This window comes from Babesia microti, chromosome II (assembly GCF_000691945.2).
Source record: "Babesia microti strain RI chromosome II, complete genome".
Classification (NCBI taxonomy): Eukaryota; Apicomplexa; class Aconoidasida; order Piroplasmida; family Babesiidae; genus Babesia; species Babesia microti.
The window spans coordinates 1392584-1418663 of record NC_027206.1 but is presented as its reverse complement, the minus strand read 5'-3'; the positions used below and the strand labels follow the sequence as shown (position 1 = coordinate 1418663).

Sequence of the window (26080 nt, the reverse complement as noted above, 5' to 3'; positions counted from 1 at the left end):
CCTTAAATAATTTTTAGTTAAAGTTTTTAGAGTAATTAGAATTAGGTTGTATAGTGGGCAATGGGCAATGACATGGAATATATGGGTTTGGATCCACCTGATGACTTATTTGTAAAGAAATCATTAGGTGGATCCAGTCACGCACGTCTTATTAAACCACTTGAGCCAACGATAGTTGGCTGTGTAAAACTAGCGTATACGTATATTTGGAAAATCGATAACATGTATTCAGTGCTGTGGTGATTGTAACATAGACAGAGTAGACCATACATAATGTAAATGCATATTATGAAATATACCATATGAAATGCGTGTTTAGCGACCAAAAGTATAAATGATGTATTATGAAACGACGAACGTAATTACATAACAATTATGCGTTGGTACCCCATGGTAGGATATATATGGAGACCTCGCAAAGGGAATTTGGTGACACGTATAGGTCTCGAAACGAACGAAAGAGACTTATAGCAGAGATCCAAGCGGTTTTACAGAGTTTTGAAAAGGCGAAGGAATGGGCTGACTTGAACAATGCATTGCAACGCCTGCAGAAATGCATAAGCAAGCCTATCCTAACATATATACCTCAAAAGGAAATTGTTTGCAAGCGGCTAGCACAATGCCTAAATCCTCACCTCCCCTCAGGAGTCCACACTAGGACACTAGAGGTTTACGCATCTATTTTACAAAAAATAGGGACCTCCGGATTGATAAAGGATCTAGCCCTCTTCAGTTCCGGACTTTTCCCCTTTTTTTCATATTCTGCCACCTCAATTCGCCCTATATTTTTAAACATAATTGAATCCTTTTACATTCCGTTAGGCAAGCACTTAATGCCCTGCCTCGTGGGTCTCCTACTATGTATACTACCAGGGCTGGAGGACGATAAGAGTGACTGTTTCGCCAAGGTACACGAGACGCTGAATAGTATTTGTGATTGCGTGACTGAGGCACATTTCATGTGGGCCCTTTGGACAATTTTACTGAAAGCTAGCAAGATTAGATATTTTACGTTGAAAGTTATAGCGCTGAGACTGGCACCGGGCGTACCATCTCACTCGGATGCAAGACTGAAAGTATTATTACCAAACCGCGAGACCCTAGTTCTAAACGCATTGATTGCTTCATTTCGCGATGAATGTCCACTTGTAATGCGAACATTATCAGATATGTTAGTGAACCACTTTCCACTGAATTGGGTGAAGTTTACAAAGCGCGAGAAGCTTGCCCTAATAGAGTGTACACTTGTGTTGGTCAACAAGGCGGAGTGGTCGTTTACCAGAAGTTTGTACAAGTGGTTATTCAACATTTCAAATGACTTTTCTGCGCCGATGCATACGGGCGAATACGACAGCATGGCCCACGAGGCCAGCGAAGACATGGGCAACGAGGAGTTGGACCTCGCGTATTTTCGAAAGCACGTGAAGAGTGACTTTATTGAGGCGATTAAGGGCTTGTTGCAAAACAAGCCCAGTACAATTGACGAGCTGATGGAGCCAATCAAGATGATCGTGTCTTTGGTATCAGACATAGATTTGCATGGTCTTGCTAACGAGGTAATGCCCGACCTATCGCTGCCAATCCTAAAGTACGTATCTTTCGACTATGATGAGGACGAATGGAAGGTGGACATGGTGAATCGCGCCAAGATGATATTTGATCCCACCTTAACCCCTCCTCATTTTATATTTGAGGCGATTGGTAGGGGTTTCAGGGAGTTGGTGGAAGCGAACAATTTGAATACGACACAAGAGTGGGACGAGCTACTCCAGTTGTTGTATATATACATTGAGCAGATAATTTCCAACCCCAAGTATTTGATTACGGGCATGAGAGGGCTACTGAATCAGGCCTTTACGTCTTTGCAGTCTATATCAATCGACGATGATATACTGACGAACATTCTGATACTGGTGAAGGACATTTTACAGAAGCTTGACAACGCAGTTAAAACGAGCCACTTAATCGATGAGGACTACGGAATGGAGAATGTGTTTTCAGAGTCAATTGAGTTGCGTAGTTCCGTGATATTTTTTTTACAGCACTACTACAAGGATGCGCTGGATAAATATTTAGCGTCTTCGGAATCTGAGATAAAGGTGGTGACATTGGACCAGCTAAACAATTTGACGATAAATTTGGCCCGCCTATCCCAGTTGGGTTGGGATGGGGACAAGGTCCCCGTCTGGATATTTACGCTGGCGGCGTGTTCACAGAGCAGCAGTGACGTGTTTACCTGTCGTTCCGCCAGGACCCTGATTGAGTTGATGAAATTGGACAACAGGGTTCGAAAGCAGTTGACCGATAGCGGGGATATATACAACATATCTAAGCACCTTTACTGCATGTTGGACATGAAGTACGAGACATCTCACTCTGAGATAGTATTTTTACTGTTAGAGCTGCATGAATTATGCATTAGCACTCCAAGTGAGGTGGAGAAAACGTTGATGGAGTCATTGAGCGACACGCGCAGCGTGAACAAGATGGATGCGATATCCCGGTTTTCCGTTTTATGGAAATACTCGCACATTCACTTTCCCAACTTTCCAGTGTTTCAAGATGCAGTGGGGCTAGTATTGGATTTCGTCACCGATAGGGACCCGCATATCCGTTACCATGCTCGATCGTTTTTATCTGACGCAGTGATGCACCTCCCCCACTTGGTTGACAGCATTATCATCAGCCTGCTGTCTATCGACGAAAATTATTCCGAGATAGAGTGGGGTCCGCATGAGGGCGGCGGGACGGACCGTCCCCTCACCATGAGCGCCAGGAGCAACTTTTCCAACAAGGGACTCCCCACTGTGCAATCGCCTTCGCCCAAAGGTAAGCCCCGAGCGTACAGGGAGAGGGGTGCTTTTCCTCCTTTTCTATAAAATTTCCCCTTTTTTGTCTTTTTCCACTCTTTTCCTTTTTAATATTTTCCTCCTTTTCTATAAAATTTCCCCTCTTTTTTGTCCTTTTTCTATAAAATTTTCTCTCTTGTCTTTTCCCACCTTCCCTTCTCCCCCCTTTGCTCTTTGCTTTTGGCTGGCCCGTTCGCCATGCCGTCATGTCCTCCGTCACAACTCTAACGCAGATACCGACAAGATGGTTCACATGTTCAAGCACCTCTCCTCCATCCTAACCTGCGAGGGCCAGTCAACCACCGAAGCCATGCAAAGGTCAATCCTCTCGCCAAATCTGATGAAAGCCATTGAGGCGTACCGGACGTCTAAGATGCCATCTAAGGTAACTGCCCATGTCTGCCCGGCTTCCGCCGCCTACTCTGCCACCTACCTCGGAGCCCTATCCAATATGGACGGCAAGAGCTGGTTCCCCCAGCTAGTAGATGTTAACAACGACTCATACGACGACGATTGCATATTTGACTACGTGGATCTGCTAGTAATAATTGCGCTCAATTACATCTGCATTAACGTCGACATATCATACATCATGCAGGCGGTGACCACGAACAATCTTAAAAAAATACACGGCGACTCCATGGATGCAACGATGGCAAAATCCCTTCTGGACTGCGGCGTACAGTCCAATGACGAAGATACGCTTGTTATGTTCAGGTGCACTGCCATAGAATTCCTCAAACTGTTCCTCTCCACAATCCAACCGACGGCGCGGGCAAAGGAGGTTTCATGCCTAATTTCCAGGCCACTCATCTGCATGTTGCTCTACTTTCACCTGCATAGAGAGACGGTGATACAGACGCAGCTGCTGCTGCTGCTGAAGGTGGTACTCTACAAATCGCACTTATCCGGGCCATTCGTCAGCAGCTACACGAAGTGGCTAATATCAGTCCTGCGGAACAAACAGTCAGAGACGGACGAGGAGATGACAGAGCTTGGTCTCTCAGTGCCCCCCTCAGCCGCCCCATCAACCACAAAATTCAGACTGTGGGACTTTGCGTTTGCCAACGACGAGGGGACGCCCAATATAATCGCCGATGGCTACGTCTCTGGAGTGGTTGAAGATGCGATTTTGAAGGCCATATCGGCCAAGGAGCAGAAGGTTCAAAACCTGCGCGCCCTTGGGGGGTGCGCAATTTTGGGACTCGTACTGCGTCTGTGCTGCAACGGCGCCACCATTGCCGCCGATCTCCTAAACTCATACGTCGAGTTTTCCCTCCTTTCCACGCGCTACATGCCGCCAAGGCTCTTGTATTCGTTCGTATCCACGCTCATGCACGAGTTCTGCCTGCAGCTCAAGGACAGGCAGGATATCGGGATAGAATGCATGAGCATTTACCTGAAGGGTCTGCTGGACCTCTGCGGCTGTGCAACAGGCATAATTTCGCAGGGCTCGGTGAGGCCCTGGGGCACCGAGCGCGGGACTCCGAGGTATAGCAATGAGCGCGCCACACCGACGGTTGCCAACCGCGACTCTTGGATCCTCAAGCCAACGCTCTCCATTTCTCACGCTGAGTGTAAGACGGAAGAGGCGGGCGGGCCCGTAGAGCCCGCCAGGTTCAGGCTGTGGGACGTGGTGGACTCTTGCGTACAGTGCCTCGCGTTCCTGGGGGCCGAGGGGGAGGGGGGCGACGCCTACTTCTCGTGCCCCAAGCAGGCCCACGCGCAGTCCACTTTCATCCGGGCACGCGGGGCGGAGGCGATGGGAGGGCAGGTGCTTTCAATTTTCAACCTGCTTTACACTAAGCTGCCCTTATACTTTGTGGAGGGCTGCCTGGCCACTTGGGGCAGCTGCTACCCCAAGAAGCAGGACCACACGACCGTGGCTAACGCTAAGAGGAAGAAGAAGGCGATGCTGGGCGCGCTAAGTTCGATGAAGGTGGACCTTCCGGGTCTCTGTTCCCACATTTTGGACATGTTTGAGAGCTACTGCAAGGGCGACAAATTCAAAGAGACGAGCCAGGGTATTCATTTGTTGGCGTGTTCCGTGCGTGAATCAGTGATGATGGAGTTTATTAAAGAGTTGTTGATATTATCTGCGGGTACATACGTGTCCGAAGAGTCTAATGTGGGCGGTAAGGGTGCGGCAGACCCTTCCGCATCGGTGCTGGGTATTGTGAATAGGACGGCATCGCTGGTGCTACGCTATTGGCGCCAGCCTGTCATGGCAATATGGAGTTTGCACATGTACCTAAGCATTGACAAGTTGATGACAATCCGCAGTATCCATTTGGAAAGCAAGCAGGCGCGTAAGCGCATTTCATCACTGGTTCTGAACGTGTTGCTGTGCGGTGCAAAGAGTTTCCACAAGACAGGGTCGTCTCTATCGCCCTCGCAGTTTGACATGGAGCCCCCCCTTCCGGCGTACTTGGAGCTGCTGGCAGACAAGATCGGGGACCCGCGCGTGATAGCCGGGGACGACTTACCCATATCTGACGGCGAGCTATCGTCTACCAACATATACTATTTGGCCTACAACTGCCTTGGGCAGCTTTTGTTGTTTTGCTACGACATATGTCACTTAAAGCGCACCTCTCCCCTGGCGGGTATCGTGCTGCGCACACTGTGTGAGAATTTGGTGGCAAATGTGGTCCCGGCGCTGGCGAAGAAGGGGGGGAAAAGGCCCAGCGCGAGCGCCCCGCCTGGGGGCGAGGGCGGCACCCTGTACTCGAGCATTTCCATGGATTTTTCAGACTTTCAGGCCAACCCGATCAACACGCCTAACCAGTGGAGGTATCGCTACCTGGCGCTACTGCTGGTGCGCCACCTGCCGTACAGGTTTTACAGCCCTTGCCTATACTACATGAAACAGCCCATAGTGGAGATGCTAAACTCGCCGGGGTTCTTCTACATGGACCGGCGCAGCTTGCTGTGCCTAATGAAGCTGGTGAGTACTATAGTACAGGAGGACCTAAAGGAGGAGAAGGGGCTCGTGAAGCTAGACGCCTACGCCGTTCCGTACTCGACGTCGGTTTTTTCGCTGAAGGCGAATGAGGCGCAGCAGCGCTGCAGCTGCCTGAAGCGGCTGAGCTTCGTCATATACAGCTGCGAGAACGACACCTTCGCCGGGCACATTTCTAAGATACTGGAGCGAATAACTGATAGCATTCGGTACTTGGAGTTGGAGAAGAACGGGATGGGGGAGGATGAGGTGGCGCTGCAGGCTCAGATCCTGCTTACCATGCGCATTTTGCTGCTGAAGATGTCCCAGGGGTACCTAATGGTGCTTTGGCCCGTGCTATTATCAGAGCTTATAAAGGTGTTTGACCGCAACAAGCTGAAGCTCGCGCTGTTTTGCTCGAGCATGGACGCGGTGGATAAGGTCATTTACAACGATAGCGACGTGAGGTTGCTTTTGGAGGCGGTCAAGACAATAAACGTAGCTTGCACTCTTCGACTTTACGACTTTCTCATATTTCAGTGGATTTTTGTCCCCTGCGTGGCGCCGGAGCCGGATGCGGGCTCCGAGGGCGCGCAGCCGCACTCTAGCGTCGACCTGAGTGGCGTGAAACTGGACAAGGCCTACATTGAGCAAAACTTCCTTCCCTTTTATACCATTATCAAGTACCTCTATCAGAGGAAGGACGGCGTGCCTATAGAGGCTACCTACCACGTGAGCAAGGCGATAGCCCTGGGGCTAAACGAGAGCCAGGATCAGGGCCGCGTGAATTTGTCGCGAATAAATAGGCACATTGAGAATGACTTGATGGAGCTGGACCATGATTTGGTTGACTTGTACCCTGAGATTTCAGTTCACTCGATCTACAAGGTCTACCACAAGGCCAGTCTCCGGCCGCTGTAGCGAGATTTGGATATGCTTTGTATGTTTAATTAGTGCAATCTGCAATACATAGCTAACCCATAGCTAACCCATAGCTAACCCATAGCTAACCCATAGCTAACCCATAGCTAACCCATAGCTAACCCATAGCTAACCCATAGCTAACCCATAGCTAACCCATAGCTAACCCATAGCTAACCCATAGCTAACCCATAGCTAACCCATAGCTAACCCATAGCTAAGTCCATAGTGCAATACAGCACGTAAAACAAAGGGTTTAATTATAGATTAAAATTCAAAAGTGTTGGTGAGGCGGCATAGAGGCCTGGTGGTGGTCGTTGTATATAGGGTCCCAAGGCTGATTTCACTCTTAACATTCCGTCACTCAAACGTTGTAAACTTAGCACAGCTGCTTTGAGAAATGGAATCAGACGGAAATTTTAACTCAAGTGATAACTCATTTGAAATTTCATCCTCGCCCATTTCAGAAATTGTTAAACGTGTTGTTACGCGGATTGTGGATGAGTGTAACAGATGTGTCGATCCATTTCAGGCAAATATCACGCTTACAAACGGGACCAACTGCGATACAGATAATAAGGGCTTTGGAGATTCAGTCTCACCCCCCGCTAAGGAAGCCTTTCCATTTGCTGAATATTACGTAAGATATCCCGTCTCTCAAAGAAGAAATTTTGTAGAGTCTAGGATAGAAATTGCCAAGGGCGATTCTCACACTGTATCACTACTTTCAAACGCAATTTGCGCTGCAATCGGCTATCAACAACTTCCTAAGCCCTCGGATAAATTTAGTTATAACATTTCGCCGGCCACTTATGCCCAAATATACTGGAGGTGGAAGGATTTCTTGAGGAAACATATGCCGGCCGGCGCAAGTCTTTGCGATGTTTTCTCTAGCGACTTTTTAAAAGTTGTTATTATATTACTGGGGGATGGACTGAGGGAAGAATTGGATAAAACTTCATTCAGATACTGCGGAGACTTAGTGCTTGCAATGCTGCTGATGGAGTGCGGTGTAGCTGCGGAGGAGGCCCTAAGCGTTACTAAAAGAATCTATTCCTCGAACGATAAGCAGCTCGAGTCACTATTGCCTTCTGAAACCGGGCTGGGATTCTTGCACAGAGACGCTGGCGGGGCTAGAGAAGAAGACTTGGGCATAATTTCCTTTGAATGTATTACCAATGACAGGGAACCGGGCCATATGATTAAATTAATATCGGTAAAAAATATTTTTTCCCGGCAGTTGCCAAAAATGCCCAGGGAGTATATCGTCCGCCTTGTTTTCGACAGATCGCATTACACATTTTGTCTGCTAAAAAATAGCAAAGTTATTGGAGGAATATGCTTCCGTCCGTATTTTGAACAGGCTTTCGCGGAAATTGCCTTTTTGGCAGTAACGTCTACAGAGCAGGTTAAGGGCTATGGCACTAGGATAATGAATCACCTCAAGGAACACGTTAAAAAGAGCAATATTGAATACTTTCTAACCTATGCGGATAATTTTGCTATTGGATACTTTAAGAAGCAAGGGTTTTCTCAAAAAATTACAATGCCCAAGGAGAGATGGTACGGTTATATTAAGGATTATGATGGAGGAACGCTTATGGAGTGTTATATATCGCCAAATATTAACTATTTGAGACTTTCGGATATGTTGTCGATGCAAAAAAATTTAGTTAGACAGTGTATAAAAATTATTAAACCTCTCAAAGTCTATCCCGGGCTTGAAATATTCAACAATAACAATAATAATGGAACGAATAGCACCGACCCTTCTCAAGGCGCTGAAACTTCTCGCAATATCATACTGAGGCCCTGTGATATTCCAGGACTCATAGAGGCTGGGTATCAGGAGACAACAAACACTCTACAAGTTAAGGGTAAGTTTATAATATATACTGCAAACCCCAGATTCACTTGTTTCAATACGATATAATTTGCGTTTCACACTCACCCAGATGGCTGTTTAAAGGATTCGATATTGGAGCTATTAGATATTCTTGAAAAGCAGCAATCTTCTTGGCCGTTTAAAAAACCGGTTAAACAATCAGAAGCACCAGATTATTATGATATCATAACCAAGCCGACGGATATATCCACCATGAGAAAACGCGCCAAACATGTAAAAAGATTCATTCATTTAGGGAGAATACAGAACAAAAACTGAATTTGGCGAGGAACTTAAGAGAATGTTTGACAACTGCAGACTGTATAACACACCACACACCATCTACTACAAATATGCAAATGAACTACAGTCGTATATTTGGCCCATCTACGAAAGCATGAGGGAATAGCTCCACGATAATCATAGATTTTAAAGCACTATTCAATTTCTAATATACAAACCATATTTAACAAAATGTGGCAATAATTTATACCCCTAGACATGATTGCTTCTATATATTATCCTGCTGTCTTAGTTGGTATAGGGTTAATTGTTATGATATATCCTACACAATAATAACACATATATCACATGACTTTTCTACTCTCATTTCTCATGTAAACATAAAACCTTATCATAAATCCCCAATATTAGTGCCTATAATAGTTAGGTAATATTCCTTCTTATTCCGAATTTTAACTTAATTTATTTAACCCATCTGATATTACGACAGTCTACGATATTCGCATCTCCTTTCTTTTACTATACTGATTTTTTTAACCATTTCACCAGTATATCTAGCTTTGACTATGCCTGTGTGTATCTAATTATTTAACAGTTTCGGAAATTAGCGTTTAATTTCCTTACAAATCTAGCTCAATTATCCATTTTCTAGCGTAAATTTAGACTTGAATTTCCTAAGAGAGCCGCACGATACCCATTCAATTCAATTGAATACATACACTTAAAGTATCTGCCACATCCAACTGACCACGTTTTATCAACATCTGAACATCTGCTGCACATTATACAACGCCCAGTAAAGAATTTGCACTTTTCAAATAAAATTAAAAATCTGCTACAAACCATATCTTCTTCACCATAGTAAGAAACGCATTATGTTAAAATACAAATTAATTAAATGTAAAACAACCACCCGCATTGAATAATATCACGAAATTGATAAAGACTTAGGCAATTTTCACCATAAAATAAGCATTAAAGTGCCTGATCAATTCCCACCATTGCACTTAATTTTCATTTAATCCCCGAATCGCTTTTTATCAAAATGTGACGATATTTTGTACTTTGACTATTATCACATACGACAACTATATCACTTATCAAAACAAGTATAAACTTCTTGTCTCCTAATATGTATTTCAATCATATCTCAAAAACCCGACGGAACATTCCAATAAATTAACAGAAGATTTAATACTAAAACGATATTCGGCCAACAAATATAATTACTGATAGTTCAGGTCATGTTACTAAAATACCATGCACGGAATGGCGATCGTATGCTATTGTAGTAACACATAATATAATCGCATTATTATATACCATTTTTATGTACAATGCCAAATTTTATTAATGGAAAATCCCCAACATAATATGTATAGCATTTTTCATCCATTTGCTCGAATATAATATATAAAAATATAAATTAGTACCTGTAAACATTATATAATTTTAAATTATTTCCGTTTGAAATGCAGAATGCCGCCGTGGCCTCAACCACTACTCATGAGTCTTCGTCACTTATATTGCTAATTTTCAATCTGTGATACTCGTCGTAGTGCTTCTTCCTTCTCTCCTTAAAGTTCAAGTTGTAGTTATATTTAGGACTGGAATTTTCATCTCCTTGAAATCTGAAGTCACTCTGACACTCATTCAAGGGGTCGTTCGATTGTTGTAATTGGTTTAACCTGGAGGATACTTGTTGAATGATTTTTTTTTCTGCGATACTGTCTCTACCCATGTAAGACTGCACGCTAAATTCGGAGTTGGAGGTATCTAGATTTTCACTGTCCGAGGAGTGCTCCTGAGTGAATCATCGGCTCACTGAGGTAGAGAGGTGGTAGGGAGTGTTAGGTTCAGAGATTTTTTCCCTAGTACCCCTAACTTTATCATGCTCTGCAATGACAGCTTCGTCCCATGAAATTTTTTTCCCAACAACACGACTTAGCAATACATTTTGTGTGCTTGGGTCATGACTTTGATCCATTCTGTATACCCGACAATATGGCACATATATCTGACGTGGGATGTTTTGTTACCTTAGCAGATTCATTGGTGATAATTGACCCAAACAAATTATCTCAGTTCATTTCGAATGATCTGGCTTTTCGCGGAGGCGGAGAAGTCATTTCAATGCCCTTACAACTACTTCATCCCATTAAACCGGGGCTGTGGTCAGTTTACGCCATAATAGCTGAGTCAACAGAAGCACATTACAAAGTATCAAATGTTGAACAGTTAGTTTGTGTTTCCACGTCGGAGATGGAATGGAACTTCTCATCCGTTGATGTTCTAAATGCGTTGGATTGGACACATTACACCCCGCCGGAAGGAGTTATATTTCCCTATAAATCGGAAATTGACACCACCAGTGGTCAAGTTGGAATTTTTTGCCTAGAGTCAATTAGAAATGCGGAGAAAGATGAAAATTTCAACAATACCTCATGGCTGCAACAGATGGAGATGGCTACTTGTAACAAGGTCCAAGTGGGATTGTCTGACTTGCCAAACTCTCCCATAGGATGCGTATTTTCACCAATTTGCGGTCACAAGGTGGAACTAAAGGTTGTTAATTTTCACCATTCAAATGAGATATGGGCTTTTAAACTTTCAAAATCTTAACAGTTCATAGATCACGAAAAATTTATTGTAATATGTCATAAATGGAATATAAAATGAAGTTAAAGCCCATAATTAATTAACAGTTAATTATATATGGACACTTTGTGCTGTTCGTTAACGAATAGTTTAGGTATTTACTGCAATATCATTTACTATCAGAATATAATTAATCTATACACATAAGATGTACTCTGTTTAGTTAATTGTTAGATTCATAATTTTTTAAAAATACAGCAATCATTTACAAACAAATTGTTTTTACAATCTTCAATAAAATTCGATTAGAGATAATTAACCACAAGTGGATTTTATTTTACAAATAGCGTGTCTAAACTGGAATAAGTTAATAATTCTGGAAAAAACTGTTTTAATCACTTTTCTGGCTTTCTAATGTCAAATTTATCCAGGGAACTGACAATTCTCACGTAAGTAGTACTGGTTGACACACATTCATCGTACACAATATAATTTGGCAGTTTTGTACGGTTAATCACTGAGGATAGATGAATCTTTACCTTTTGTTTCTCCAGAATGGTCCTGTAGTGCAACTTATCAGGGTCAAGTATTGCCGTTTTAATCCAACTTCCTTGAGCGAGTGTCCATAGTACATAGTCATTCGGGTCTTCAAATTCTGGTGGCTGAAGTTTCATATTAATTTTTGTGGCATCGATGCTTAGAGTATCAACAATTGACTCTAATTGGATTCTAATTTGCTCTGCATACTTCATTACATTGTGTTTTATACCAAAAGCGGCACAGAAGCTTTCTGGGTTTTTGGACTAAATTAGACAATCTCACAACATATTTTTAAATTGCACTAAACAATGAAATTGGCATTCTTACTATAATATAAAAATGTCTTACCTTTTTGTACAGATTATATAGATTTATGAGGGTCAAATGGTCACTACTTGTGTTTGAAATGCGCATTTTGGCATTCTTAAAACCTTTATTACTACTGCCAGAAAAATTGGTTATCCAGGGCACATCTACTGAAAGCATTGATACCATAGTTAGGATCTCATCAAAACAATTTAAATGTCTTGAAATTATAAGCAATTTGGCATAAATTGGACTGGTGGGTATTTTGACAATCAGTTTACCCATTTCAGTAATACTGCCAGCTCTATCCAATGCACCTAGCCTACACAGCGTGGCAATTGCAACCAAAAAGGATTCTTGACTGGGAGAATCTATCATAGGGAACTCTGAAATGCCTTTTATGCCCATAGCGGCTAGCTCTAAGAAGGGCTGAGTAACATTAGTGCGTAAGATTTCAGGCGTGGTAAATTCAGGCATCTTGTCAAAGGAGTCCTTAGTATAAATTCGATAGACAAATCCTGGATCAATAGCTTCATACCTTTAGACTCCCTACCAGCTCGACCTGCTCGTTGTCTAGCTGAAGCCTTTGATATGATTTTAAGGGCTAGAACTTCAATACCTCTCTTCGCCGAGAAAGATTTTTGTTTCTCAAGACCAGAGTCCACAACAAATCTAACACCTGGAATTGTGAGTGATGTTTCAGCGATGTTGGTGGCAGCAATTACCTAATTTATCAGTCAATTATAGTAGCATTTAGATGATACAGATAATTATGTTGAGAAATATAAGATTGTATCGTGAATTTTTGGTGAAACACATACCTTTCTCATATTATGAGCCTTTACAAACACAAGTTCCTGCTGGGCCAGAGGTAGTGCTGCGTACAAGGGCAAAATAACCATTTGCATCCATTGCGAGTAATTACAAGTCCTTTTACCAATTCTCAGTAGAACAGATTTAGGCGTTTTACCCTTGGCTTCCTGCTCAATTTTCTTGAGCTTAGAATTTAAAATGCCACAAAAAGACTCTATTTCTTCTTGTCCCGGTAAAAATACTAAAATATCACCAGGTTCGGATCTAGAATTTATCATTAGAGTAGCAAATACCGCAGCCTCTAAGTAATCCTCGCATTCCGATCTTATATGGTGAATTTCAATGGGATGCTGCCTACCCTCCACCTTGACAAGTTGAACATCCTTAAAAAACTTGACAAAATTTTCATACTCCAATGTTGCAGACATAATAACGACCTTTAGCTCAGGTCTCCTACGCTGTGCAATGACTAGTAGCCCAAATAAGACATCACTCCTTAGCGATCTTTCGTGAGCTTCATCAACAATTATCACACTAAACCTACTAAAAATGGGATCAATTAGTGCTTCACGTACCAAAATTCCATCAGTGGCAAACAGCACTCTGGTTTGTGCTGTTGTGTTGTTGTGGAATCTCACTGAAACCCCTACAAATCCGCCAATTTTACAATTTAGGAGCGAAGACACTCTTTTGGCCAGAGAAATTGCTGCAACTCGTCTCGGTTGTGATATACCGACGATGCCATTATCAGTGTATCCATTTGACACCAGAATTCCGGGCAAAAGTGTTGATTTTCCACTACCTGTGGAGGCTATAATTAGCAGCGTATTGCTGAGTTTTAACTTATGCACAATTTCATCTTGCACTATGCTTATTAACAACTCTTCCATTCACAATATTACACTGCTAAATAAGCCTGGCGATGTTACTCAGCATCACCCTACACTACTCTAACTCACTTACGTCTGGAGCCACTATATCATGTAAATTAGTTTATTACTGCAATTAATCCTCGAAAATCAAATCCATTCCATTTATTAACCACTATACAAATTTGTCATCCACATGTGACAAAAGTCACCATATCAGCCATTGGATCAACGACTTTTATGCTCTACCTTGTCTGCTCTAGAACGACACTCTCTCTACATAAAAGTTTATATATGCCAGATTAGCCTATAACCTCTAACAACTAATGACACGATATTTTCGCCAAAAAAATCAACCCACAATCACTTGACATAACTGTGATAATTCACTCATGACATATTGCCATTCCAAAATATAGAGTATTAATACTATATATTTTGGACATGAGTCCGTTGTCCGTTATTGGCCATAAAAACTTGATATATTACTTTAAACACGCACAACACCGTACATTAAATATTATACACATACCCTGCATGTCATTTGAAAGATAGACCTTGGGTCTTCCTCAGAGAGATGAGGTATACGATAATAACTTGTGAGATGGATATACCCAGAAACGCGTACATTCCTATCTTTATGGATTCCACAGATCGCCCAACGTATGCGTATATGGTTCGAGAAATAAGGGCACCTGCACCAGAAATGAAACTTAAAATGCCCAACATAAGCATCTGTATTTTTGGTTCGTAAATGTCGACAATCAAAAACCAAAATTGACCAGAAAGACATGCATTAGACAGCGCAAATAACACAGCCGCCACAATATCCACGTGCGGCAGGGGCAACACTGATACAATTAATGTCAATATTATGCAAATTACCTCATACCAAAGCACGTATATAACGTCAAACTTATCTGCCACCTTACCCAAAATTATACATGGGATAAACGACAATGGCAACGTAAATGACAAAATATTGGTGGCAGACTGGCCTAAGAGCGTTCTCATTGTGATCATGATAAACGTACCCTCGGCAATTACCAACACAAAGTGCACTAGAATCAGAAATGTCATGAAAATTGGTATTGTTGGCATTTTTGCCGCACCATTATTAGAGATTTCTGGCTTGGTCTCGCTATAATCTGTAATTGACACTGGTTCTATGTGTTCTGCTGTTTCAGATACGGAAAGTTTGTCTTGCAATCCTACTTCTGAAAATGATGGTGATTTGAGCCCCCTTTCCACGTTAAAATGCAAATCCAATTTACTAAACTCTCCAACACGTTTGAGTGCCTCATCAATTTCATTCTGGCGGTAAAATCGCCTGGGCGGTACAAATAGTATACCAAATGCCATCATCAACGAATGAGTACCTATTACATATATTGTTAAAGCAGTGGGGAAATTTATCCCAGTATAATGGATGGCGTAATCCAATAATGTCGTAATGATCATACTTACAGATGTAGCTGAGGCCAGCAGTGCTGTTATTAGCATTTCACTGCCTGGAAATAGATTGCCCGAAGATAACAATGAAAAGAGCACTGGATCCATTCCCAGCGCAATAAGTATGATTCCTACCTCATGTGCCCTAAAGTCGACATTCGAGTAACCTAAAAATAGCCAGCCCGTCATTAACAACATCGTACCAATTATGAATGAAATCCTTGCCCCGCCATAGTGAATGAGAATCCCGGCAAATCCGGATGCCGCCATCATAGCAATCATCCCTGTGGCAAATAGCGATTGCACAGCAATGTCCTGGGCCAAACATTTACATCCTTCGATTTTACCAGCATTCTCAACCATTTTATCGACTATCTTATTTCCAGAGTGCTGTGCCAATTCATTTGCCGTGCATAACCATTGATATGCGCCCGACTTCAGAAGCATCTTGGCTATGCTGGGCCATCCCACCAACGTCCTACCAACCAATGCAGCTATCGCAATGCAACAAATTACATAAGCCACACGATGTATATTAAATAAATTGCTCTGTTGTGTTGAATCTTTGACATTTTTGTCGGTGACCAATTGTTCAATTGTGAGATCCCTTATCATATTTACAGCGGTGCTCACTAATATGTTTATTTGATTTGTGTGATTTCTGCACGATTGAATAGTCTTACTGTTCTAAAACTATTTAACGCATTTATTTGTACTAATCTGTTTAACATGTGAATATTTTCTCACTTGTTTTCTTCTCAATCTATATTGATATATAATATCATTGTTTTCATGTTTGGCCACAAATTATTTACACAAGGTAAATAATTTATGACATTTGTTGCTGCCATTTAAAATTTTTATATTAATTAAAGTTCATATACTATATGATCACATAACATTGCTTACCAGCTGCTGTGTTCATATCTAAAAATTAATAGATGTTTTATGAGTCGTGTATTATTAAAGATCAGTTTTATTAATTAATTCAAGTAATCACCTATGTCTAATGATATATTTTTCGTTGCCTTTGGATTTTACCGTTAATGTTTTATTTACCACAAATCTACTTGTTTATATACAGTAGTTTAAATACCAGTTCCTTTTTAATTATTCTCCCAGATAATTTGTATATAATTTGTGACAATTATGTAATTAAATTACACACTAAAATAACTAATGAATACTGATTGGGATGGCTGCTGAAACATTTAATAGCGCTAGCTATCCAAGCCGAAATAATTCATAATTTGTATCTAATCTATAATTAATAACCGTGAATACGCAGTTTACTGTCATAAATAGAAATCAATAATTAACGCATTATACTTCCCATCACCAACAATACTTATCTCTCCCTAGCTTGGTCCTCTCATCCAACCTTTCTTCCGCTGTTAATGGCCTGGTAACTTCCTTCGTTATTGTTTTATAACTCCAAATCCCCGCCTTTTGTCGCATCTTTACTTTAGATTTACCGAACACCTGTTCTCCGGGAGTAGTAGTCACTGGCTTACCTATGTTAAACCGTTGATTATATTAATTTATCTATGTATAAATAAATTAATATAGATCATTAGTTATGCATATTTAACCAGAGGTAATTAATATTTTAATAATATCATCCAATAATAGTACACCAATAAATTGTGTAATTGATTAGTCTAAAATAACATTGGATATATGGGTGGTAATTGAAGCATTCTACAAAAAATAATAATACAATGAATGTATGATTACCTATATAAAAATTGGTTGTCGTTATTAGATCACTGGAAAAGGGATTTGCGATATTCAATGACCTTTGGCTCATTATGTATATAATTTTTTGTTCCTCTTCTACATGCGTTTGTGGATGTCTGATTATTATAAAATCGCCACTCTGTGCTTCATCCATAAATTTAGTTTCAAAGCTATTTTTAAAAATCACTTACCCTTGTACAGTATTGCCAGAAGATACAATTCTTCCAGAACCAGTGGTCCGTTGCAATGTTGTACCACTGTCATTTTGGAGTTCAGATTTGCATACCTTTTTAACCTTCTTCCTGAGCTTTAGTCTACCACCAACAACATTGTCGTAAGGATCCATTTGCAGTGTACAAAAATTTTGATAACAATTATTAACAGTCACAGCAATAATTGTATTTTAACGTAAAAATATCACTATTTATATAAAATTCTACTCGCATAACTAATAAAAACAATATATTAACAGAATTAAGCACTAATAAGAATAATTTAAACAGAGAAACAGGTCATAGGTTATACCCAAGACACTGGTATGGTGCCAACACATACCAGGATGACCTCAACAGTTAAAAAATTTAGTAATTAATATAAATATGTTTATGAATGTTTGCGGAGGTGTTCGTGTTAAGGTTTTCTTGAAAATTCTAGGCAGGGAACCTATCACTTTTGACAATCTTGGAAGCGCACTTAGGGATTTCGCTCTGTCACTCAGAACTGAGAGGTAATAACTGATGAATATATCTAGTCCATCGGTTATACTATCTCATAGAGATGAATTATTGCCTTTTGTCCCATATTTTCGACCCAGTGAAGTTTGCCTTATTGCACATGGGTACCAGCACGTAGGACTTAAATCCATAGAATGGTGGAACAAATTCGCCACTGAATCTGTGCAAACAATGTTTGATATGGATGGAAAGGAAATGGCAGGGCTGCTTTATTCCTTCTCAAAGGTAGTTACTCTAACTATTCAATCTAAACACTATTTAATGTTGTATTATCAATTAATACATTACTTTACCAGTGTAATGTAGTTGGACACTAACAATTCATTGATTAAAAAATTCGCCGTTGTACCACATCTAGTTGAGCAAATTAAACCTTGGATAAACATCCTAGAGCCAACAGATTTGGCCCTAACTAGTATGAAATTGGTTATTTAGTCCGTGCATTATCATCATTGCAAATTGACAATCTACAGGTTTACCAAAGGGCATTAGACATTTCAGACTCCTTTAACTTACTTGATATTCTGTTTTTTATCCATTCCAACTCACAGAGTAGGGGCTTTAACATGAATTTCTACCAAAAAATGTGCCAACACTCAATAAAATTTGTAACTGAAATGGATATACGACACATAAAATCAATAGCAACTACTTTATCTGTAGGCGGGATCAAATCTCATCAATATTTTAATATACTAGGCAAGCAACTTGAGCACATATCTCACTATCAATCAATAAATTTATCTGATCTAATATCATTGATAATGTCATTTACTAGGCAATGTTTCCCATTAGATACAATAATGCCAATTGATAGGCAAATATATGTAACAACACTCAAAAAACTGGGAATGACGGATGAAACGATTATTTCACTTGATAAAAACGAAAATGAGCCAGTTACATATCCGTTACCCTCTACTAAAAAGTTTTTTGAGGACCAAATTGCGAGGTTCATCCCCTCGTTCGACGACAATGATATGTCAATTGTCACACGTGGTATGTATTCATATATATATATATATTTGTTTTTTTAATGCATAATAAGTTACAAATTAACCGTTAACTCAGGAATATCAATGCTACGCCTTAACTTACAGCCATTAGCCCTGGATGATTTATTTGACGCGCTAGTAAACCAGCTGAAATCAGGACTATTTACTGGTGCCAAACTCGCCAACCTAGTACTATCTACTGCCACAATAAAGGGGTCAAAAAATTCTTTCTGGCAGGAATTGGATAATTGCATTAGAAACCAGTAATTAGCAACTGATTAATTTAGACCAGATGTCACACCAGAAATTTGTGCTAGAATACTCACAGCTATTGGCAACTCTCACAATTTTTCATACTCCAGGACTAGGATAAGCAGTGAGTGCAAGAAGGTCGTCCTTTGTAACTTAAATCAATTAAGCACTCGTGCTATATCAGCACTTTGTAAAAGTTTTGAGAAAACCTACGATACACAATCGGCCAGTAATCCAAAATTGGCAGATGAAATTATTAAACGGGCCGGTGAATTCATTTTTTGGGATTTATCACCAATCCTAAGTATGTATGTAACCTTGGGTATTTGTCCACAAAACGTATACAATACGCTAAAAGATAGATACAACAATATTAAACACAGCATGGATAACAAATCCAGAATGAATATAGAAAGATTGATAAATCGCATAGTACACTCATGAATTTTTTAATTGTCTAATTGTTGATTAATCACAACGATTTGGAAAAATTACCGGGTGTCTATTTATACAAACAAAAGTCACACTTGTTATATTTAATCGCTATTTTTATTAGTATCATTGTCACCATTGTTTATTGAATAATTAGCGGCCAATGAATCGTTGACAAAGGGGTGAGAAAATATGTTTTTTAGATATTGTTGATCCCATCCCTTTGGAAACAAGTTTTCATCCCCCCAACGACCATGCCCCTTTATTACCTCACAAGCCAAATCCAGGGATCTTTTTGAGTACTTTGGCAGGTGTTTCCTTTTGTCATTTTTACTCCTAAACCATGCAGAGTTTTGTAGTTGATTACTGACACACGGCTGCCACAATCCCTAAATTAGTCCGTCATGATATAGAACAACGTGTTGTGTTAAGTGGTAACTTAACAATCAACATACTATACCTGTATTGAACGCTGAATAGTCCAAACCTTTGGCCCTCCGTGCTTTAAATACTCCATTCCTCCAACTGAATTTCTATGCAGCTGAAGTATTTGGTCAATTTGGGATGGTTTGAGATCTTTCAAGCTTACATCGTATACTGAACCATTCAAGTAACTATATGAAATAGTTAATTACACGAAAGTAGCTTGGGGATTTTCAAATTGCTCATGAACTCTAGTAATTTCAATTTGTGGGTTTTGTAGAGTAAAGTCTCGTAACAGATGTCTCATGTAGTATCTAATCCCAGTGCTACTATACCCAGTTTCACTGTACCTAAGTCTAATCTTCTTCAGTTGCCACACTCCAAGAGTTGCCATGGAAGGAGATTTTTAGAAGTCTTGGCCTTTTAAAAAGCTTAAATTTATAAAATTTACTTCGAATAATGTTAACTTTTGGGTTCACTTGTCACAGCCAACTGCTCAATTTCATCTCTCTGTATCATGTTATAGACTTACAATCATACATTCGTGTAGCCATTGGAATCGGTCTGATAGAATCTCCTTTTTGTTTAATTTTCCATATTTGAACGACCAATATGCCTCCTGTAATCCGTTGGACCAGAAGGGATAAGTTAATAGGCTTATACACAGAATTCCCGTTTTGAATCCGTAAGCACCTTGCTTTAACTCACTACTATTAGTGGTAAAATTTCTCAATTTTTGCTTCAAAGTTTTGTAGAAAAAAATTTTGTTAACGAAAGATGATCTACCAACACCGATCATGATATCCGTGATCAGAGTGGTAGGTGGGGGTAACGTATTCATCAGACAGTTTTTCAATGTAGTATAAAAGCCATGTATTTAACCGATTACAATCTATCATACACGAATGTAGCTTTCTAACACTGTTCAAAGCTATTTACGTGGTACATGGAGGGAATCTTTCAAAAATGGTTGCAAAATTGCAACAAATTCACAGTTGCAAAGTGCAGAATACGCAGTAACACTTTTCTATCGCATTTCACACAATTAATCACAACAAAACACTTTTCAGAATCTTGCATGAGCGGATATGGCAAACCTGGACATATGAAACAAACCATAGCCACTAAACTTATACTTCGTGTGCAATCCATAACACACGATACGCCCAAATGCCAAATAGATAATTTGCTATCTGATATAGCATCAAATATTGTTGACTATGAACCGTATGAGTTAATCGATTTAACTTATTTTCTTACTCGGCTTAATAGACACGGGTGTCAAGAAGCTGCATTACCTTTACTCCACCGCTTTTTTTCCCTACCTGATCGAAATTCTTATGCAAATGGCGTTTACGTTCACCGGTAATTTATTGTTAATTTAGACTATTAAGATCATTGTTCATATTCCAGGATGCTGTATATAGAGAGTGGATTTATGAAATAGCGGATTTAGTAGGATCGAGGCATTCACACTTACTAATGCGAGATTTGCAGCTGATTATTGATGATTTGTCACTATTTTATGATGCTAATGCCCAGCATGTCTTATCTAATTTTGAGCAATCAATTGTGGCGCGTGCCGCAGAGATTGAATTGTTCCGCATCCCTTTTTTTATCCATTCTTTAGGTTCGTTTTCGACTATATCATCATATCACATATCAATTTGCATTAGTTATTTACATAGGCCGTAGTGGATACTCAAGTTTAGCTGTTGCTAAAGCATTGTTTGATGCTATGGACGGGTGTCATATTGGCAGTGATTACTACCGTTACGAGTCGTTAGGACTGATTTTGAAAGGATATGGCAATTTCAAATTCCACCCAGGAACCAAATTCCTTAAGAAAATAGGGCACAGTATAAATGAAGCACTGGATACTGTTGACTTTAAGTATTTGAGTTGGTCTGCTGAAGGTTTATTGCGCATGAGACATTTTTCCCCAGCATACACTATTTTGGATGAAATTATTGCAAATGTGAACAATTTATCCCATCTTGAACTTACAGACTTGGAGGCTAATCTGTGGCATATACAATCCTTTCTTATATCTACTAGACTCAAACAACATATATTACCCGGATGTATTTGGCAGGAGAATGCCCATACTAGAATTGATGGTTCATTAATTGAAGTTGAAATAGATTATAGTGATGAAAATATGGTGAAGTTATACGAGTACTACCAAAAGATCATGCAAATTATAAAGGACAAATTGACCGAACATATTTATGAATGTACTCCACCGTACCGAGCATCACAATTCGAGTTACTCACGCGCATATTAGATTTTTGTCCTTATCCACGTGACTTCAGAATAAATCTACCCCTTTCCAAATATGACATGACTTATCCAATACTGAATGATAATGTTACTGGTGAGCCTGTTGAAATATTTACAGTATATCATTTCAACACTGGCACTGTTGAATTGTTGGCGTCTAATAAACTTACTGACCTAAACCCTAACACTAATATTATACCAGATCTATCGCCGCTTCCCTTGCAACTAAAAACATATTTGCATGCCCTCGTCTTTAGGACACCAGCATTAGCTCCCAGGGGCCTAAGATTATTTCTACACGGACTGGTAAGAATCAGATTCGAGGAAAGAGAGTCGTCGGTTATTGACAAGGAGTTGATCCCTGAGCTTAAAAGCCAATACCACACTAGACCCCTATCTAAGGCCTTAATTCGCGAGTTTAGGAGGAAATTGATTTCGTTTAACCCGGATGATCTGATAGTAAGTATTTTTTGTGCTGGTCAACTAAAACTATTTGTACTAGACCTCCAGCTTCTAAATGAGATAGAGAAACATATTGAATGGTTAGCTACTGAGAAGAGGTTAAATGATCAACAGTTCAGATTTGCAAAAATGGCCATTAGGTACGCACAGCAGCACATCTAACTGCTTGTAACAACCAATAATTTGTAGAATACCTAGAAATATGCAATTAATACATATACTTAATTTGTTATGTTTTGGATAAATGAGCCATGAATGTCCCTATCTTTTACTAATGATTTGGTAAAGGTATGAGCCCTACTGTCACCTTGGGGCGGGTTGGCTATGAATCCGGCTTATCGCCACTCGGTTCACTTGCCCCTAAAATCCATGTTCAGGGCCAAATTGCAAAATTATATTAAAAAAAGTATACTATTTGAATATACATTGAGTGGACGCGGCTTTGCCACGGCTGTACATGGTATTCACTTGCCTCCACCGCCCCCCCGCGAATTCAATGAAGATGGGACACCCAAGAAATATAGAAACTCGAGACCAGTTTACAATCACAAGTACAATTGGGAGCATTGGACTTTAAGACCTGCCGGCGTATTTCACACAGTCCTAGTTGGAGAATTTGGTAGACAGCACAAAAAATTTGCTGCATGGCTACTTCAGTATCCCGCGCATATAACATTTTTACCCTTATTTGTAGTGATTTTTGGATTATCTTTTCTGATACAGAATGTCATATATATTGGTAGTTCTAATTGGTTATTTAGGCGTGCGTCCCAAGCGTTATACCGTGGAATGGGTTAAGGCGAGTCAGGAAAGGGATAGGGCTGAGAACACTAACCCTGTGTCCAGATACTTGGACAGAAGGAGGAGTGTAAGCAAAATATTTTTACGTAGGAACGAGGGCCCAATTGGGTTTTGAAAGATTACATGCCGAGACATCCGCATTTTGCGCATCTTGGCAACTATTACCACGATCCTGATATGGAAAGAGTAGAGCCCGAAGAAATCGAATAGATTATTTGTTTTGCAGGGGTTTCTGATAAATTTACTAACTATATGATTAATTGTGCTACTCATTCATCATTACTAGTTATTATCAATTATCCACTTAATTTACATAATTTTTCACAAGTTTATGTAATACAATAACCGATTAGTGACACATTAATATTACCACACGATTCCCAATTACAAAGGGTTAAATAAAACAAATGCCACTAAGTATGTAATTAATTATGAAATCAGTATATATTAATGTAGATAAAAATAAAATTTACAACATAGAATCATATAATAATTGCTAACTAATGACAAAGCACAAAAACAAATCATTAAAAGCCAATTTAATTCATGAATTACTTAGCAAAAAATTAATACATGGACATAATGATGAATGCCATATTTTACATACCAGTGTTAGAATCCATATCTAATAGTTCAAAATAATCTCATTTCTAATGACTTATCTATTAGCATTCACGTACAATAATTAAAACAAAATGGAACTTTACTTAATTCGCATAGTATATTAAAAAAAATATATACAATCATGACAAATTATTTAACCAGTTTCAGTCATTAAATATAGTTATTTAAAATAAAATTACTTCATATTTATAATTTAAAATATTTGATAAGAATCATATATTGTCACTTTTTGTCATATAAATAACGGAGTACTACCTATAAGTAACAACTAATCGTTATATTAAACCGATAATATAACAGATAGTATCTAACAACAGTTAAACGTATACAATTATACTGAAAACTATAAAATAGCATAATAAATCTTGTTTGAATCTCCATAATTCTCTGAGATAAATAATAAATGTTATTTAAACAAACAAAATGCCGTACAAATATATAGAACGCATAAAAACCTACAAATGTTTCGACGAATTATTAGACAATTACTAGATTATCTTGGACCGTATCCAAGTTTAAATATGGTTTATCCACACAAATAATACTTATAATTAAGTATGCGCCCGCAAGATGCTCATTAAATATATAATAAAATAATCAATTGTCATGCGATTGTTAATAAATGAAATAAGTTATTTAATGGTAGACTTCCTCAACCTAAACATCAATTTTATTTCATTACAAAATAGCCATATGTCACACACAGGTGGTATTTATATATCACATCGACAATTTACGAGCTATTTGTAAATGACCAATATATAGGATTTAAGGCGTCAATTTCTCCACATTTGTTGCGGCCTATCCATTTCTCTAGCGCCTAAATATTCTAGTGACCCGTCAGGCCGTTCTTGATATTCATGCCTCCGAAATCCAGCAGCAGGGGAGGCTGGTTTTGCGATAGATGAGCAAAATGCATAAAATTTCTCCACAATGGTAATCAACAACCCTTCAGTTAAATCAACCGCCTTCTGGTACGATATCGAATCGTTGCTACTAAGGGCGACATGGAGTCTGTCAGCTACTGGTGCATTGTCTCTGGGTTTACCTCTTAGACTAAATTCGACTTTGTTGCTAGTTTGCGACATTATATATTCTACGTTGCAATTATTCTGCCCCAGTATATTATTGGCAACATTAAAATCTGGCTCATAAGTGAAAATATCTATCAATTCTAGCCTGCAAATCTTCTTTAGCTCTGGTATTTGTCTCATATGAACATTATCTGGGGGCGGGAGTGTCGTTTCAATATTTTGTCCCGGATTAAGTACTACACACTTGAGTGTGCCAACACCTACATATCACAACTATTCACCTTGAAGAAATAAACCATCCAAGTCACGACAAGCTGATGTACAAGCTGATAGAGATGACAAAACAACCTCCGCTGCAGCTCGATCGTGCCATATAGTAATATTTTGTACATTGGCACAATAATAACTGAAAAGTTCCCTCAAATCTTCCTCTAGAAGTTGGTAGTTCTGTTTGGGGTTAATGATAAAGATAGCTAAGCGGGATATTGCTAGGAGGTTATCACTTTTTTCTGTATGGTGTCCCACTGCAGATGCCATAGGAGGGGCACACGCCGCTATTGGAAGTTGCTGGTTCATAGGTTGTATGGCGGGATAGTGTCGCTCATTGTAGATGCCATGTTGATGTTGCGGTGGTTGATATTGAGGTAGTGGATAATGCGGTGGAGGCTGGAATGACTGCGGTTGATAGCCAGGCGGCGGATGGTCAAACCGGTCGGGATATAGTGGATATCTGGGATCTGGTGGATCGGGCTGTTTGTAAGGATACGGGTTCATGTGATGAGGATGAGGTGGTGGCACATCAGGCCGGAACGGCATACGATCTTGCCCCTTCCTGCTCATTTTAAAAATGGGGTCGTCATACCAACCCTTACGCTTGTTACA

The 26080-nt window shown here is 39.7% G+C and overlaps 13 protein-coding genes across 13 annotated transcripts; 6 read left to right on the top strand and 7 right to left on the bottom strand.

Annotated features, from left to right (window-relative positions):
- On the top strand, positions 405-6711 carry BMR1_02g04060 (Protein dopey-1; the record flags this gene model as incomplete). The annotated part of the gene is made up of 2 exons (XM_021481752.1): positions 405-2829; positions 3083-6711. 2 exons carry the CDS (start codon positions 405-407, stop codon positions 6709-6711), a joined length of 6054 nt encoding a protein of 2017 aa, XP_021338357.1.
- A 400-nt stretch (positions 6712-7111) lies between these two features.
- On the top strand, positions 7112-9005 carry BMR1_02g04055 (histone acetyltransferase; the record flags this gene model as incomplete). Its single annotated transcript, XM_021481751.1, has 3 exons — positions 7112-8588; positions 8667-8830; positions 8853-9005. The coding sequence occupies 3 exons, from the start codon at positions 7112-7114 to the stop codon at positions 9003-9005; spliced, it is 1794 nt and encodes a 597-aa protein (XP_021338356.1).
- BMR1_02g04050 (protein phosphatase inhibitor 2 (I2)) lies at positions 10344-10826 on the bottom strand (the record flags this gene model as incomplete). Its single annotated transcript, XM_012793113.1, has 2 exons — positions 10344-10643; positions 10665-10826. The coding sequence occupies 2 exons, from the start codon at positions 10824-10826 to the stop codon at positions 10344-10346; spliced, it is 462 nt and encodes a 153-aa protein (XP_012648567.1).
- Positions 10827-10843: 17 nt separating this feature from the next.
- On the top strand, positions 10844-11461 carry BMR1_02g04045 (hypothetical protein; the record flags this gene model as incomplete). The annotated part of the gene is made up of 1 exon (XM_012793112.1): positions 10844-11461. The coding sequence occupies one exon, from the start codon at positions 10844-10846 to the stop codon at positions 11459-11461; it is 618 nt and encodes a 205-aa protein (XP_012648566.1).
- Positions 11833-13986, bottom strand: BMR1_02g04040 (ATP-dependent RNA helicase dhx8; the record flags this gene model as incomplete). The annotated part of the gene is made up of 4 exons (XM_012793111.1): positions 11833-12240; positions 12326-12801; positions 12822-13008; positions 13105-13986. 4 exons carry the CDS (start codon positions 13984-13986, stop codon positions 11833-11835), a joined length of 1953 nt encoding a protein of 650 aa, XP_012648565.1.
- Positions 13987-14505: 519 nt separating this feature from the next.
- Positions 14506-16032, bottom strand: BMR1_02g04035 (transporter, putative; the record flags this gene model as incomplete). Its single annotated transcript, XM_012793110.1, has 1 exon — positions 14506-16032. The coding sequence occupies one exon, from the start codon at positions 16030-16032 to the stop codon at positions 14506-14508; it is 1527 nt and encodes a 508-aa protein (XP_012648564.1).
- On the bottom strand, positions 16753-17503 carry BMR1_02g04030 (conserved Plasmodium protein, unknown function; the record flags this gene model as incomplete). The annotated part of the gene is made up of 3 exons (XM_021481750.1): positions 16753-16935; positions 17159-17327; positions 17349-17503. The coding sequence occupies 3 exons, from the start codon at positions 17501-17503 to the stop codon at positions 16753-16755; spliced, it is 507 nt and encodes a 168-aa protein (XP_021338355.1).
- On the top strand, positions 17757-19582 carry BMR1_02g04025 (conserved Plasmodium protein, unknown function; the record flags this gene model as incomplete). Its single annotated transcript, XM_021481749.1, has 6 exons — positions 17757-17884; positions 17909-18116; positions 18198-18306; positions 18327-18890; positions 18963-19149; positions 19174-19582. 6 exons carry the CDS (start codon positions 17757-17759, stop codon positions 19580-19582), a joined length of 1605 nt encoding a protein of 534 aa, XP_021338354.1.
- On the bottom strand, positions 19675-20387 carry BMR1_02g04020 (ribosomal protein L43, mitochondrial, putative; the record flags this gene model as incomplete). The annotated part of the gene is made up of 3 exons (XM_012793107.1): positions 19675-19959; positions 20031-20184; positions 20206-20387. 3 exons carry the CDS (start codon positions 20385-20387, stop codon positions 19675-19677), a joined length of 621 nt encoding a protein of 206 aa, XP_012648561.1.
- A 68-nt stretch (positions 20388-20455) lies between these two features.
- On the bottom strand, positions 20456-20834 carry BMR1_02g04015 (conserved Plasmodium protein, unknown function; the record flags this gene model as incomplete). Its single annotated transcript, XM_021481748.1, has 2 exons — positions 20456-20503; positions 20526-20834. 2 exons carry the CDS (start codon positions 20832-20834, stop codon positions 20456-20458), a joined length of 357 nt encoding a protein of 118 aa, XP_021338353.1.
- BMR1_02g04010 (conserved Plasmodium protein, unknown function) lies at positions 20940-22901 on the top strand (the record flags this gene model as incomplete). The annotated part of the gene is made up of 3 exons (XM_012793105.1): positions 20940-21358; positions 21379-21623; positions 21682-22901. The coding sequence occupies 3 exons, from the start codon at positions 20940-20942 to the stop codon at positions 22899-22901; spliced, it is 1884 nt and encodes a 627-aa protein (XP_012648559.1).
- A 162-nt stretch (positions 22902-23063) lies between these two features.
- BMR1_02g04005 (Cg8 protein) lies at positions 23064-23750 on the top strand (the record flags this gene model as incomplete). Its single annotated transcript, XM_021481747.1, has 3 exons — positions 23064-23478; positions 23501-23607; positions 23631-23750. The coding sequence occupies 3 exons, from the start codon at positions 23064-23066 to the stop codon at positions 23748-23750; spliced, it is 642 nt and encodes a 213-aa protein (XP_021338352.1).
- Positions 24941-26038, bottom strand: BMR1_02g03995 (conserved Plasmodium protein, unknown function; the record flags this gene model as incomplete). Its single annotated transcript, XM_012793103.1, has 2 exons — positions 24941-25458; positions 25480-26038. 2 exons carry the CDS (start codon positions 26036-26038, stop codon positions 24941-24943), a joined length of 1077 nt encoding a protein of 358 aa, XP_012648557.1.
- Positions 26039-26080: the final 42 nt, after the last annotated feature.